Here is a 14,570-nt window from a genome sequence, read left to right as displayed (position 1 = left end):
ATATTTTATGGTACATCTCAGTGGAAATTAGCAATAAAAGACATCGAGATATGTTTAAATTTAATCTGATCGGTCTAACATGAAAATTCCCACACCTTGAATGGGATTTTCTTTCTTTTATTTTATATACAGGTGCACAAAACAAGTTCCATTGTTAGCCAGTTACTGCATGTTCATGGTCACATGTTTATAGAGGCCGCTAGTAAATTGGTGATGCTTATGTTGCTTGATTCTTTTTCTTTGTGACAAGCAGGTGTCAGAAACTAGGGTTTTTTTCTTCAGTATTTCTGCTTTTCTTTCGCATTTTCATTTAGTCTGCCTGGTGCTTTCTACATATAAAAAGACAAAATCATATGACAAGACCAAATGTTTGTGCTGAATCTTTACTGGTGTGAACAGATCTTCAGGTGGATTCCACAACACTTTAGCAGATGTTCTAACCCAAATCTAAACTGTCATTATTAAGAGATGGTCACTTTCTCAAGAAGATAATTCTTTATTAAATGTATAATAATAATAATAATAATAATAATAATAATAATAATAATAATAATAATAATAATAATAATAATAATAATTATTATTATTATTATGTAGGTATATTAGTTATGAAGATTATTTTAAACCCCTTGACCCCAGTCTGTTCATCTCACAGTTTCAGAATATCCAGAATGCAGCAAACACACTCCATCCTTTTATGAAATTCAATTCTTAAGTGTGATTTTGAAACCCAGTCCTTAATATTCCACAGCATTTTATCATATGCAAAAGATGCTTTAACATATTCAATAGCTTAATTCTGGTGCACATGAATTGTCATGTTTGGGTGAATTATTCTTTGAAAACAAATGACATAACAGATTTGAAGGGGTATGAGGTTAAATACAGGGGAGCTGAAGCCCTCTAATCAAAGTGTCTTATGTAAGTGAATGCTAAAATGTTAATAAAGCTGAATCACCGCCTGGCATTTTAGCCCATCAACATCAAAACATTCAGTAAAATGTGTTTAAGTGTTGCTGCTGAAACACAAATGACTAATATTGATAAGAATGACTCATTCACCTGCTCTCTCTATCGGCAAAACTGTTGCTGTAATGGTTGTGGGTGGTCAATAGACTGAAAAGGCCCCTATTCTCTTGATGACACCCACTAACTCATTTGGACCACATAAAAACATGTTTGCAGATGCTCTGCATTGTAGGCTTTGAGTGGTTTGGAAATAATAGATGTGGCACTAATAGCGGGGGTGTATGGGCAGAATGCATGAAAATAATAATTCTAATTAATGATACAGTGCATATATGGCGAGCCATTTAACATTGAATTCATAGACCATACACATATCTATTTTCATGTTACTAGTACATACATTTTTAGAGGCTAATATCTATTCCATTAAGAACTAGTACATATTTGTTGACAACTAGTGCTTATTCTTTAGGTACTAGTACTCATTTATTAGATAACTGTTTTTACTTATTAGATCGTACTCATCCTTTGCATACTAGTACCTACCAAATAGACACTAGTACTTATTCATTAGATACTAGTACTTACTGCATTTATTAGAATAAAGAATTTGCAATTAAGATCTACTAAAATTGATTTATATATTTTATAATTATTACTACCCATAATTACACAGTAATATTTAGATATTCCTATTATATATATATATATATATATATATATATATATATATATATATATATATATATATATTAATTGATTAAATAATAGCATTTATTCATGAAACACTAGTACAAATGTTTTATAAACTCATTCTTATTATAACTTAAGACAGTCAGACCTCAGATATCTTTAAGTAAATAGTACCTATTCAATAAATAACATTTAAAGTTTATTGGATGCTAGTATCCTCTCTCACTATATATATATATATATATATATATATATATATATATATATATATATATATATATATATATATATATATATATATTTTTTTTTTTTTTCACACTCACCGGCCACTTTATTAGGTACACCTGCCCAACTGCTTATTAATGCAAATTTCTAATCAATCAATCAATCAATCACATGGCAGCAACTCAATGCATTTAGGCATGTAGACATAGTTGAGACGTTCTGCTGCAGTTCAAACTGAGCATCAGAATGGGGAAGAAAGGTGATTTAAGTGACTTTGATCGTGGCATGGTTGTTGGTGCCAGATAAGTATTTCAGAAACTGCTGATCTATTGGGATTTTTCACGCACAACCATCTCTAGGGTTTACATAGAATGGTCTGAAAAAGAGAAAATATCCAGTAAGTAGTAGTTATGTGGGCGCAAATGCCTTGTTGATGCCAGAGGTCAGAGGAGTATGGCCAGAATGGTTTAAGGAGATAGAAAGGCAACAGTAACTCAAATAACCAATCATTACAACCAAGGTATGCAGATGAGCATCTCTAAACGCACAACCTTGAGGAAAATGGGCTACAGCAGCAGAAGACCACACCAAGTGCCACTCTTGTCAGCTAAGTACAGGAAACAGACTACAATTCGCACAGGCTCACCAAAATTTGACAACCGAAGATACTGCTTTGTATCAACGGTTCAGGCTGCAGCTGTTGGTGTAATGGGGATATTTTCTCGTCACACTTTGGGCCCATTAGTACTAATTGAGCATTGTGTCAATGCCACAGGATACCAGAGTATAGTTGCTGACCATGTCCATTCCTTTATGTCCACAGTGTACCCATCTTCTGATGGCTACTTCCAGCAGGATAATGCACCATGTCAAAAAGCATGAATCATCTCAGGCTGCTTTCTTGAACATGACAATAAATTCACTGTATTCAAATGGCAGTCACCAGATCTCAATAGAGCACCTTTGGGATGTGGTGGAAAGGAGATTGGCATTATGGATAAGCAGCCGACAAATCTGCAGTAACTTCATGATGCTATCATGTCAACATGGACCAAAATCTCTGAGGAATATTTCTATTTCTAGTAATTTCTATTACTAGTAAGGTGTACCTAATAAAGTGGGTGGTGAGTGCATATATGTATTATACGTATATCTATGTATAACTTAAATGTCTTAGTACCAAAAGAACAAGCACTAGTAACTAATGAAAAGAAAGCAGTATAAAAAACCATAAGTACAATGAAAACAGTATACTGTATACTAGTGTTTACAGCTTGAAATACTGTAACCACCAAAAACACCCTTTGTACTAATAGCACTATACCCATAATTCAAATATGCATAATTATGTATTCATCTGCTCACCGTCACACACACACACACACACACACAAAATCTGACACTTTCTCTGGGCCGCCCACACACACCTCTCCCATGCTGTGAAGTTGTGAAGCCAGTCCCCGCAGATCCTCTTCGCTGGCTAGAGGGTTGATTTGTTCTTGCACATCCACAACAAACTGTTGCCATGATATGAGCTGGTTCGGCCCGTTCAGTTTCCTCCAGGAAGGCAGAGTGGACAACAGCTTCTCTGCCAGCTGAGTCATCGGCCTGCAGGTCTGCGAACACAACAGAGAGAAAGAAGATTAGTATTTTCTGAATTTCTGGAGATATTCTGTGTGTGCGTGTGCTTGTCAATGGCTTGCCAAGTCTTTCTGAGAGGTTGTTAACATGTTCTTTGCAGTTGCTAGGGGATTCTGAGTGGTTTCTAGGTAGTTACTCTGTGGGACAAATCAAAAGAACAGATCCCTAACTGCCTTTGGCTACATCTTACTAATCTTGATATGTATAAACATATCGTCCTTTATGTTTTGACCTTCTATGACCACTGAGACCATTTTTTGTCCCGTGGAGACACAGCTTTTACAAAGATGCTCTCCTAAATGGATAACACTGAAAATGGCATATAAACAGTGTGCGAATTATACATTGACAATCGGGGGGTTAACCTTTTTTGCTAATGTTAGCTTGAGTAATACATGCTTCAATGAACCGAATGTGCATATTTCATTCAATTACATCTAGTTTAAATATAAATTTACTTTAGTTTTCAGTGTTTCAAGGGATATTAAGCATTATCCACTGATAGGGTATTTCAGCAGATATAAAACAAAATATATAACACAAAAGGTAACAAGTTTGCACCAATAAATGCAAGATCACGAACATTAACACATTACTTTACTGTTTAATTTTCATGGACAAACAGGTGTCTATTAAAATACAAATTATGGCTAATTTTACTTAGTTTTTAGATACAAACACCTTTTTTACAAGAAAAGTGTCTTGTGTACACTTACACTATTTATATTAATCTATTTGAGTTCTGCCAGTTTTAGACTGCAGACTGAACATTTTCTTGCACAGACTGCTTGGCGCAGTTATGCATTATGCAAATGTATATTTATATCCTCTATTATTTCTATAATAATATTATTTCTGTAATCATTTAATAGCATTATCATTGATGTCCTTCAGGGAGAATCAAATGTTAATTAGCCGGCAGCTAGCTCTCTGCAACTCTCCCATGGTCGCCTACTGAAGCTAAGCACAGTACCTGAATGGGAGACCACATGGGAAAGCTAGGTTGCTGTCGGAACTGGTGTGAGTGAGGCCAGCATGGGGCGCTCAACCTGTGGTCTGTGTGGGTCCTAATGCCCCAGTATAGTGAAGGGGACTCTATACTGCCATCTTTCAGATGAGACGGTAAAAATGAGGTCCTGACTCTCTGTGCTTGTTAAAAATCCAAGGATGTCCTTCGAAAAAGAGTAGAGGTTTAACCCCGGCATCCTGGCCAAATCTGCCCACTGGCCTCTGTCCATCATGGCCTCCTAACCCTCCTCATATCATAATTGGCTTCATCATTCTATCTCCTCTCCACTAATCAGCTGGTGTGTAGTGTGCGGTCAAAACAGCTGCTGTCACGTCGTCCAGGTGGATGCTGCACACTGATGGTGGAAGAAGATGAGTGTAAAACACTTTGAGTGGCCAGAAAACCCTCTAAATGATGATATTTTTATATGGAATTGGAAGTAGTATAATACAATAAGGTTTATTAGTTAATGCATTTACTAACATGAACTAATCATGAACAACACATGTACAGCATTTGTTAATCATAATTGAACATTTACTAATGCATTATTAACATCCAAGTCCATGCTTGTTAACATTAGTTAATGCACCATGAGTTAACATGAACTAACAATGAACTACTGTATTTTCATTAACTAACGTTAACCAACATGAACAAATACAGTAGTAAATGTATTGTTCATTGTTTGTTCATGTTAGTAAATGCATTAATTAACATTAACTAATGAACCTTATTGTAAAGTGTGACCGATAAATCAAAGATTCAGAAATATTTCAGCTTTATATTACTTTGTACTCTCTGTGTTCATATTATATCCCAGCAATTTGATGTCCTGTAGCAAAATTTTTAATGCCGAATGTGCAAACCAGTAACTGGTGAAATATTTTGCTTATGCAAATTGTTAGATCTTTATTATATTTTGATTTCTCTGTATTATGAGACTAAGTATTATTTAAACATGGACAACATTCCCCAATGTTTTAGCATTGATGGTTTTGAAATGAAAACGACCTATGATATTAAAACTACTAAAACTACCAGATGATATACAAGAAGTACAAAATATTCTTTCCCCCATTAATCAAATGTAGGAGTAACAGTAGAAACGAAACCACCACTGACTGACCAATGAAAGCTAGATGAATAATTTGAACAGTATTTTCCTCTAAAATATACATCAAAATCCAGACAAAATAAACAGCCAGGTATGTGTAGGAGTGAGAAACAGAGAGAGCTGTAGGTGGAGATTGAGGGTCTCACTGAGCTGAATGTGTTTGAAAATGTGTTTTTTCACAAAGAAAATGTGTGTATGTGTGTTCTGGTTATGTGGTACAGTAAAGAGGAGGAGGCCTAAATTTAGAGATTAAACTCTCAGAACAAAACTCACACATTTTACCCAATTAATTTCATTGAAGACCTTAGTTTTTAGTCATTAGTATTTTTATCATCTTTTTAGTGATTACCGTAGTACCATTTAATATTTAATCATAACTAATCATCAGGTATAGGTGTTTATTTACATATATGTGTGTACTGTGTGTATATATGTTATGTATATTCAAATGCACACACATACATGTATATACTTAGAAGATTATACATAAATACACATACTGTATATACTAGGGTTGGGCATCTAAGCTATAATGCCGATCCGATACGCATCTCGATACAAAGAATACGATCCGATATATTAGCGATACATTTGTGACATATTGCGATGCAACACGATACGATTCACACCCATATCACGATACGATGCGATATTTCAGCACTAACTAATTAAATCAAGTTTATGAGATGATGTGAAAGAGGATGCTGTGCCATTGAATGAGTTTGATTATTTATAAACCAAGCAAAACCAAGACTTTTTTTTACAAACTGGCTCTTCTCTCAGAGCCCCCTGCTGAAAAATCCAGCTTAAACCAGCCTAGGCTGGTTGGCTGGTTTTAGCTGGTCGACCAGGCTGGTTTTAGAGGGGTTTTGGCCATTTCCAGGCTGGTTTCCAGTCATTTCCAGCCTGGTCTTAGCTGGTCAGGCTGGGAGATGACCAGCTAAAACCAGCTTGACCAGCCTAGCCAAGCTGGGAGTCCAGCCAAAACCAGCTATATCCAGCTTAAACCAGGCTGGTCAAGCTGGTTTTAGCTGGATTTGGCTGGTAATTTTCCAGCCTGACCAGCTAAGACCAGGCTGGAAATGGCTGGAAACCAGCCTGGAAATGACCAAAACCCCTCTAAAACCAGCCTGGTCAACCAGCTAAAACTAGCCAACCAGCCTAGGCTGGTTTAAGCTGGATTTTTCAGCAGGGAGAGTGTTAGTTTACAGTAGAGGGCCATTTTAGAACATATAGCACATATTATTTAAGTATTTTCAAGATAAACAGAATGTATAAGTGCAATATATATTAAAAAAGTATGTATATATTTGCACTCTTTCAACATAAATACATTTAGCATTGCACAACAAGAATTGTGATTTAACTTTTCAACTATGAAAACAAGTTTTACAAAGATATATTTTGCCACTGATTATTCAAAACTTAAGGTTGTGAACTAGCAGTGTTATGCTGCTTTGAAACATCACTGTCACTGTAAACAACAGGCTAATACAAATATAACAAACCAGCAATCTTCTTGCTGTGAGGTGGTCAAACTACCCACTGTGCCACCGTGACACCCAATTATTTTTATCATTATTATTATTAATATTATTATTATTATAATTAAATAAAAATTAACAGGAGGAGGTGTTTAAAACCTCCGTTCTCCGTGACACTAGGCTGAATATCTTTGCAGATGAACAATGCAATAGCATTCGTTATTGGCGTAGAGCGAGCAGAACTGTTGCGCATGGAAAAAAAACTTGCAATGCTTTTCTCACAACTTTTGGAGCTGGTTGAAGCAGTGCGAAAGCCGGGGATGCAGAAACACTGGAAGATGCTTTCACAACAACACCGTGGCGCTGCTTCAAGTGAGATTTCAGATTAGTCGTACTGCCCGCGTATTTTACAGATGCGCGGCACATTTTGCAAATTGCATCTGTCCTGTCATGTCGTCCATCCTTAAATCCATAATGTTGCTTGCCATACTTTAGATTTAAAACTCAGTGGGGAATAAAATGTTTGTTTTGCTTCTCGCGCTTTCTGAGCGCGCTCCACTAGCTTCAGCCGCACACCTGATACACTGAGTTGTAGTGTGTGCACATCCGCAAATCCGTTGCTAAGGCTTACTTTATGTAGGTCGATTTAATTATGCGCCAAAAACAGGTCGACAACACTTGTTAATAAATAAAAAATACATTCTATATTAAAAATATAAGCTGTATCTCGGAAAAATCGATGCATCTCGCAAAAACCGATGCATCTCGATTTGCTTCCAAAATTTCATTCATCCTCTGCTGCTCAACCGATGCACTCGCATCGTGCACGCGCATGACCGCGTATCGATACATATCGGTTAATCTTCCCATCCCTAGTATATACATACATGCACACACATTTTCTACACATGTATATACAAATATCTACAAACATATACATATATATAAAGAAACTTGTTTTGTATGCAATAAGTCATGATTAATCGTTGATTAATCGCCATGATTAATCATTTATCGACACTATTTGTGACATTTATTACATATATGTGTATTCTGTGTGTAAATATGTTATGTATATTTACATGCACACACATACATGTATATACTTAGAAGTTTATACATAAATACACTTATCTACACATACATGCACACACATTTTTCTACACATGTATATACAAATATCTACACACATATACATATATGTAAAGAAACTTGTTTTGTATGCAATAAGTCATGATTAATCGTTTATCAACACTATTTGTGACTGATGAATACTTTTTTTTTAAAGTAGACTTAAATTGAGCAACACTTCTAGAAGGTTTTGTGTCCATCTGATTCATTTTTTGTAGTTTGAAATTTCAAGGCTTAAACATGAGGGCTTCAAGATGTTAAATGAGAACGCTACATTCAGGCTAATGAAATGATCATGATGCAGGTGGAAAGTAATCTTACAGAAATGATGGTGCTGCGGAGCTCAAACAGAAGGTTTCTCAGAAGCTTTATGTCTTTAGAGTTGGACGCTCCTGCATCCATGACAAAGAGCTTCTCAGTGATCAGCAGATCATTTCCAAACCTGCCAAAAAAAGAAATGATCATGATGAAATCAGTTTAATCACAACAACCTACATTCAAAGTAGTAGATCTAATAAGTTTATCAGTTTGGCTTGTAAATATGTTGGTCACACTTTACAATAAGGTTTCATTAGTTATTGTCAGTTACTGTATTTATTAACATGAACCAATACAATGAACTACAGCATTTATTAAGCAGTTAAAATCTAAAATTATGCTTGTTAACATTAGTTAGTGCACTGTGATTTAACATGAACTAACAATGAATAACTGCATTTCCATAAACTAACTTTAACAAAGATGAATAATTACTGATATACATGTGCTGTTTGTTCCTGTTAGTAAATACAATAGCAAGCATTAACCTATGCAAGCTTATTGTAATGTTTCACTATTATGTTTTACCCATCAGATCACTTTAGCCAGTTTGATTTAATCATTCCCCTTTCAACTGTGTTAAATAATTTGGATTACAATGCATTGTGCATCATTACGCATAGAAAGCGCACATACAGCTGCACACACAAATGTAGACATGTAGATGGGTTAATCTAGTAACTTTTGCATTATTAAAGAGATACTTCACATAAAGATTTACCCACTATTTACTTATTCTTAATTAGTTATAAACCTTTATGAGTTTCATTATTTTGTGAAACACTAAAGCATATACAGTTGAAGTCAGAATTATTAGCCCCCCTTTGATTTTTTTGTTCTTTTTAAAATATTTCCCAAATTATGTTTAACGGAGCAAGAACATTTTTACAGTATTGCCGATAATATTTTTTCTTTTGGAGAAAATCTTTGTTTTATTTCGACTAGAATAAAAGCAGTTTATATATATATATATATTAAAAAAAACATTTAAGGTCAAAACTATTAGCCCCTTTAAGCTATATTTGTTTTTCAATAGTCTACAGAACAAACCATCATTAAACAATATCTTGCCTAATTATCCTTACTTGCCTAATTAACCTAGTTCAGCCTTTAAATGTCACTTTAAACTGTAAAGAAGTGTCTTGAAAATCTCTAGTAAAATATTATTTACTGTCATCATGGCAAAGATAAAATAAATCAGTTATTAGAAATGAGTTACTAAAACTATTAATGTTTAGAAATGTGCTGAAAAAATCTCTTTTTTCTCTTCAGAAACAAATAAACAGGTGGGCTAATAATTCTGACTCGATCTGTATATATTAAATAATAATTCAATAATTTCTACAATAAGGCAAGGCAAATTTACTTATACAGCACATTTCATAAAAACAAAAACAACAAGAATAAAAGAAACATAAAATACAAAAATAAAAAAAATTATAAAAATGAGTTAAAACAACTTTAAAAGGAATGAAAAATAAAAACAAAGAGGAAAAAGAAACACTAAAGGAAGTTAATGGTGACAGGTTTTCAAAACATCTTTTGTGTTAAACAGAAGATGAAAGAATCTCATAAACATTTGAAGGGAGAATAAATGATGACAGAATTTGCTTTTTTCTTGGTACACATCCCTTTAAATGTGTAAATTGTGACTTGTGACCGGAGGTGTCGCAGCTTCAGTTTATTTTGACTCAGTCACCTGTTTCTGACTTCCTTCAGTAGAGATCTCTCCTTGTCATAGCTGAACTCTCCTCCAAACGATCGGGGCAGATTCACAATGTCAGCATGTGTGGCCACCAGAACCACACGCAGAGGATTCCTGATCTTCCCTCCAAAGGCTGCAAATACAACAGAACACCAGCCTTAGTCGCTGTTCCTTATGTCTCTAAAGGGTTAGTTCATCTCAAAATGAAAATTTTGTTATTCATTTCTCATTCCAAACATCCAAGGCTTTCATTCAATTTCAGAACACAAATGAAGTTGAATTCTGAGAGCATCAAAGCCCTTTTCTAGACTTTAGTTTGAACATCTCTGGACTTTTGGGGGATGCGAGAGTTCACAGAATTCATCAAATAAATAATACATAAATTAATATAAATTAATTTGTGTTCTGGATTACGGTCTCAGGATAGCGAAACCACACAAGGGTGACTTTTTATAACATACTTTCATTTTTCAATGAACTAACCCTTTAAATTCATTGCATTATTCTGAACTATTTGCAAAACACTAGATTCCTAGATACAAAGTAAACTCCAATGAAGTCTCTTTGGGCATTATCATAGCACCATGTATGTGCCTACTTTCAGAATTTTATCAAGCATCACTACAAAGGCAAACTAGACTGAAATTAGCAGGAAGATTTTGAGAGATACGAGAATGAGAAAAGGAAAAACAGAATCAATGAAGCGTACAGAATGGAGAACAGTGAAACACAGAGAACAAAACTGCATGCATCAGCTCATTTCTGTCACTGGGCCTGTCTATTTAATTAAGTACAAATTATTACATTTAAAAATAGTAAGCTCTTTTGGAGAACTGAATCAGAAACTGCTTTCTAGCACGATGCAAACACAACAACAAAATAGACTGGAGGAACTCGAGACAAAGGAACATTTAACTTGTCAGATCATATTAAACATGGTGCAGATGGCATGCAAAACGGCAACACATCCATCTAGTGTGTATGTATAGAGAATAATAAAGGTAGTGAGTAAATGTGCGAATGCAGTCCTTCCTATCTCAGCCAGATTGACAAACTCAATTGTACGAAAAAGCTAGCTAAATATTGGCAATATTTCTAAAGCCACATTTTGTTGCGTCTACTCTGTGTTTAGTATTTCACATTAATGTGATAGCATGCAATTAATGTGCTTAAACAATCTGTACACATTTGACAGGCCTATTGTCAAAGTTATAGCGTGATGAGAAAATTGTATTTTACAGCTGATCATTTTTTGTTGTTGTTTCTTACAGTTATCATAAAAGGCAGTACATGATGCAGTACTTCCCACACTATTAACGGCCGCCCAAGTATATTTAGTGACAATTTTTTTCCTATTATTAATGTCATTTTACACTTTTTTTGTATCCCCCCCAATATTACTAAACATCCACAATCAATTAAGTAGTAAAAAATCTTCTCTCGTTTACCTGTTTCGTTCTGTGTGTGCGAGACCTGTCAACATTTTCACAGTCTCTGCAGACCCATAGAGTCTTTTTGTCTTTTAAAAAAATTCATCCTACCTGGGTTTCTAAATCTCCTAAAATGTCCGGGATTCGGCTTTTGCTTTCTAAAGCTGTCATTAATCATTTGCATTACTGTTTTACTTCAAGGTTCAAGACACCCTAGAGTACTTTTTTTGAAAATTTAACATATTTGTCTGTGTTGAGCACCAGTTAAGAACCATTAGCACCTGTTAACTTTAATTGTCGTGAAAACTGGGTAGTTTTGAGCTTTTGTCAGCTAATATTGTCAGCTAGTTGGAGGATGGTGGACTTGATAATGATTTAACAAATTGTGGGTAAGTGTATATGAAATTACTAATAACATATGTAGCAGGGCATTAAATTACTTATAGTTTATTTCTTTGCATTTAACTTTGTGAACTATAAAATCATAGGTCTCCTCATGGTTTGTTTCTTTTTGTGAGCCAACTGACAACAGTTGCTCGCTCTCCTCTTTTTTCCCCTGCTCTGCTGGCCAAGCCCCTTCCTCCCGCAGCTCGTAAGGCTCCACGTCCATCTCAAAGCATTTTTTGAAAAAATTCTGAGGTAGACTTGAATCGAAAGATGGGGTTTTCATTGCTCTTTTTGGCTTCTTTCGCTTGGCTTCATAGCTGACTGCACGCGAGAGAAACATCAAACATTTTTTTCTTTTTAATCTAAACGAGTTCGAAAAAGTTCCTATATACTCAAAAAGGACAAAATGACTGGTCTAAACTGGCTGCAAAATATATGCACACCATAATGGTTAATCAACGCATTTTCCTTAATAATCTACAGCTTTAATCTTGTAATTATGATAGTTTTTAGAGATCTGTCCTTTTTTTATTCCTTTTTCTGACATTTTATTTATCTTTTGCTGATTATTTTATTAATTTGATGATGTTAATCTATTGCACATTGGGTGCACATGGCTCCTAAATAGCATAAAAGTAAAAGACATTGTGGATGTTTTATTTTAATTTTTTTTTTGAAGAAAAGAAAAGAAACAATGATTTAAATACACTGTTAACCATGGTTTAATGTATAGCAGTGTCATAATAAATTAAATTATTGTTAAAAATAAATTATGTTTTGTTTGTCGTATATACTTAGCTATTTATGTAATAAGGGCAAATGGTGTGTTTCAATCCAGCTACAACCACAAGTATATACCCACTGGAAAATTCTGACTTTAAGGTATTTTTATTCAACCAGCAAGTTTTTTTTTTGTTTGGACTAGAAATTATAAAAAAAAAAAAAAAAAAAAAAAAATATATATATATATATATATATATATATATATATATATATATATATATATATATATATATATATATATATAAGCCCGAAATCATTTGTACCCCTATAAATATACACACACATACGTACATAGATACAGATACACACTTTAACACAGCAACATAGTACAAGTTCTCTTACAACCTCTTAATCACAGACTTCACAGCTTCAGGCGATGTCTGCAATTACTGTAATGAAAAGCCCTCTGAAAAGGAGGGGGAAAAAATCCATACATTTATTCTTAAGTGTCAGGACACACACTCATACCGATGTTGTCCTCTGGCAGCGTGAGAGCCTTCAGACAGTTCAGCCAGAATGTGACCTGGTTGAGCTGAGTTTCGTAGGGCTCCTCCAGGCTGAATAAGACCAGATGAATCGCTGTGGCATCATTGGCAGCGAAGTAGTCATACGAGCAATAATAGACGGGATTGCCAGAAAACTCCCATATACTGAAGTCTCCAACACCTAAAAACACACAAACTAAAATTTTAATTCTAAGTTCTGTTTAACGGAGAGAATATTTTCAACACCTTTCTGAACATAGATGTAATAACTAAGATTATTAGTCAAGACGCTAGTATTCAGCTTAAAGTGACATTTAAAGGCTTTACTAGGCTATTTATGCAAGTCATTGTATAAAAGTGGTTTAATCTGTAGACAATCAAAAAAACATTGCGTGGCGAATATGACAGAATAGACATTTATGATGCTTTAACAGACTGCTGATCTCTCGATTCATCAAAGAAGAGCTTGTTCACCGTTGACGTTGGCGTTCTGGATGTCGATGGCTTTAGTGGCAGTGTCGTCAGCCGTGGAGAGAGCATTATGAACAGGACTGAAGACTTCCAGCACTCCTTTGGTCAAACTGGGCTCAAACATCATACTGCGGCTCCGAACACTCACATTCTCACAGCCCGGGTACAGGTTAGAGATGCTCACAGACACTGCAGGAAAACAGAAAGACTCAACTCAATGGTATCTCACAGCAATTCATAACTTTTTGTATGAATTTGTTCAATCTCATTCATACAATTTAGTACAATTTCCCCCAACGATGGTTGGGTTTACGAGTGGGTTTGGTGGCATGCCTCCTTTTAAGAATCAAACATTTTCAAATGAATTCATACAATTTAGCCACTAAACTGACAAAACGCAAAACTAGTTACTATTCCTCAAGAAATCAGGCTGGTCAACTACACGGAATTTTACATGGAACCAGTTAGTTCATTATATTAATGTGTTGGTTCTGAAGGACAGTATAGCAATAAAGACATTTCAACAAAATCAGAAAAAAAGTTTGCACATACTAACAACCTACATCTAAAGCTGAGTAGATCTACTAAGTTAATCAGTTTGGTTTATACCTATGTTTTACCCATCAAGCACTTCACTCAGTTTGATTTACTCGTTCTCTTTTTAGCGGTATTAAATGATTTGCATTAAAGAAAACGTATTTAAAATCACATCCACACAAACA

At 34.8% G+C, this 14,570-nt stretch overlaps 1 protein-coding gene and 1 long non-coding RNA gene across 4 annotated transcripts in view; one reads left to right on the top strand and one right to left on the bottom strand.

The window, feature by feature from the left end:
- The window catches only part of dapk1 (death-associated protein kinase 1), a 142,439-nt gene that overhangs the window by 3,667 nt on the left and 124,202 nt on the right, over positions 1 to 14,570 (bottom strand). For all 3 annotated transcript variants that reach the window (XR_015490299.1, XM_087252104.1, NM_001099990.3), the window contains 5 exons: positions 13,852 to 14,037; positions 13,361 to 13,558; positions 10,287 to 10,425; positions 8,591 to 8,711; positions 3,315 to 3,503 (listed from right to left, as the gene is read on the bottom strand). Coding sequence is in view for 2 of the 3 variants with exons in the window: in XM_087252104.1 (XP_087108230.1) it covers positions 3,315 to 3,503; positions 8,591 to 8,711; positions 10,287 to 10,425; positions 13,361 to 13,558; positions 13,852 to 14,037 (833 nt within the window). In the remaining variant the exon portion in view is untranslated. The remainder of the gene's footprint in view (positions 1 to 3,314; positions 3,504 to 8,590; positions 8,712 to 10,286; positions 10,426 to 13,360; positions 13,559 to 13,851; positions 14,038 to 14,570) is intronic.
- LOC147844348 (uncharacterized) lies at positions 4,198 to 9,917 on the top strand. The gene is made up of 3 exons (XR_015491708.1): positions 4,198 to 5,044; positions 5,239 to 6,155; positions 8,015 to 9,917. It is a non-coding gene; the product is annotated as an uncharacterized LOC147844348 (long non-coding RNA).

Source organism: Danio rerio, chromosome 5, assembly GCF_052040795.2.
Source record: "Danio rerio strain M-AB ecotype USA chromosome 5, GRCz13ab, whole genome shotgun sequence".
Classification (NCBI taxonomy): domain Eukaryota; kingdom Metazoa; phylum Chordata; class Actinopteri; order Cypriniformes; family Danionidae; genus Danio; species Danio rerio.
Note: the sequence above shows the minus strand (reverse complement) of the source record. Positions and strands in the feature narration are given on the sequence as shown.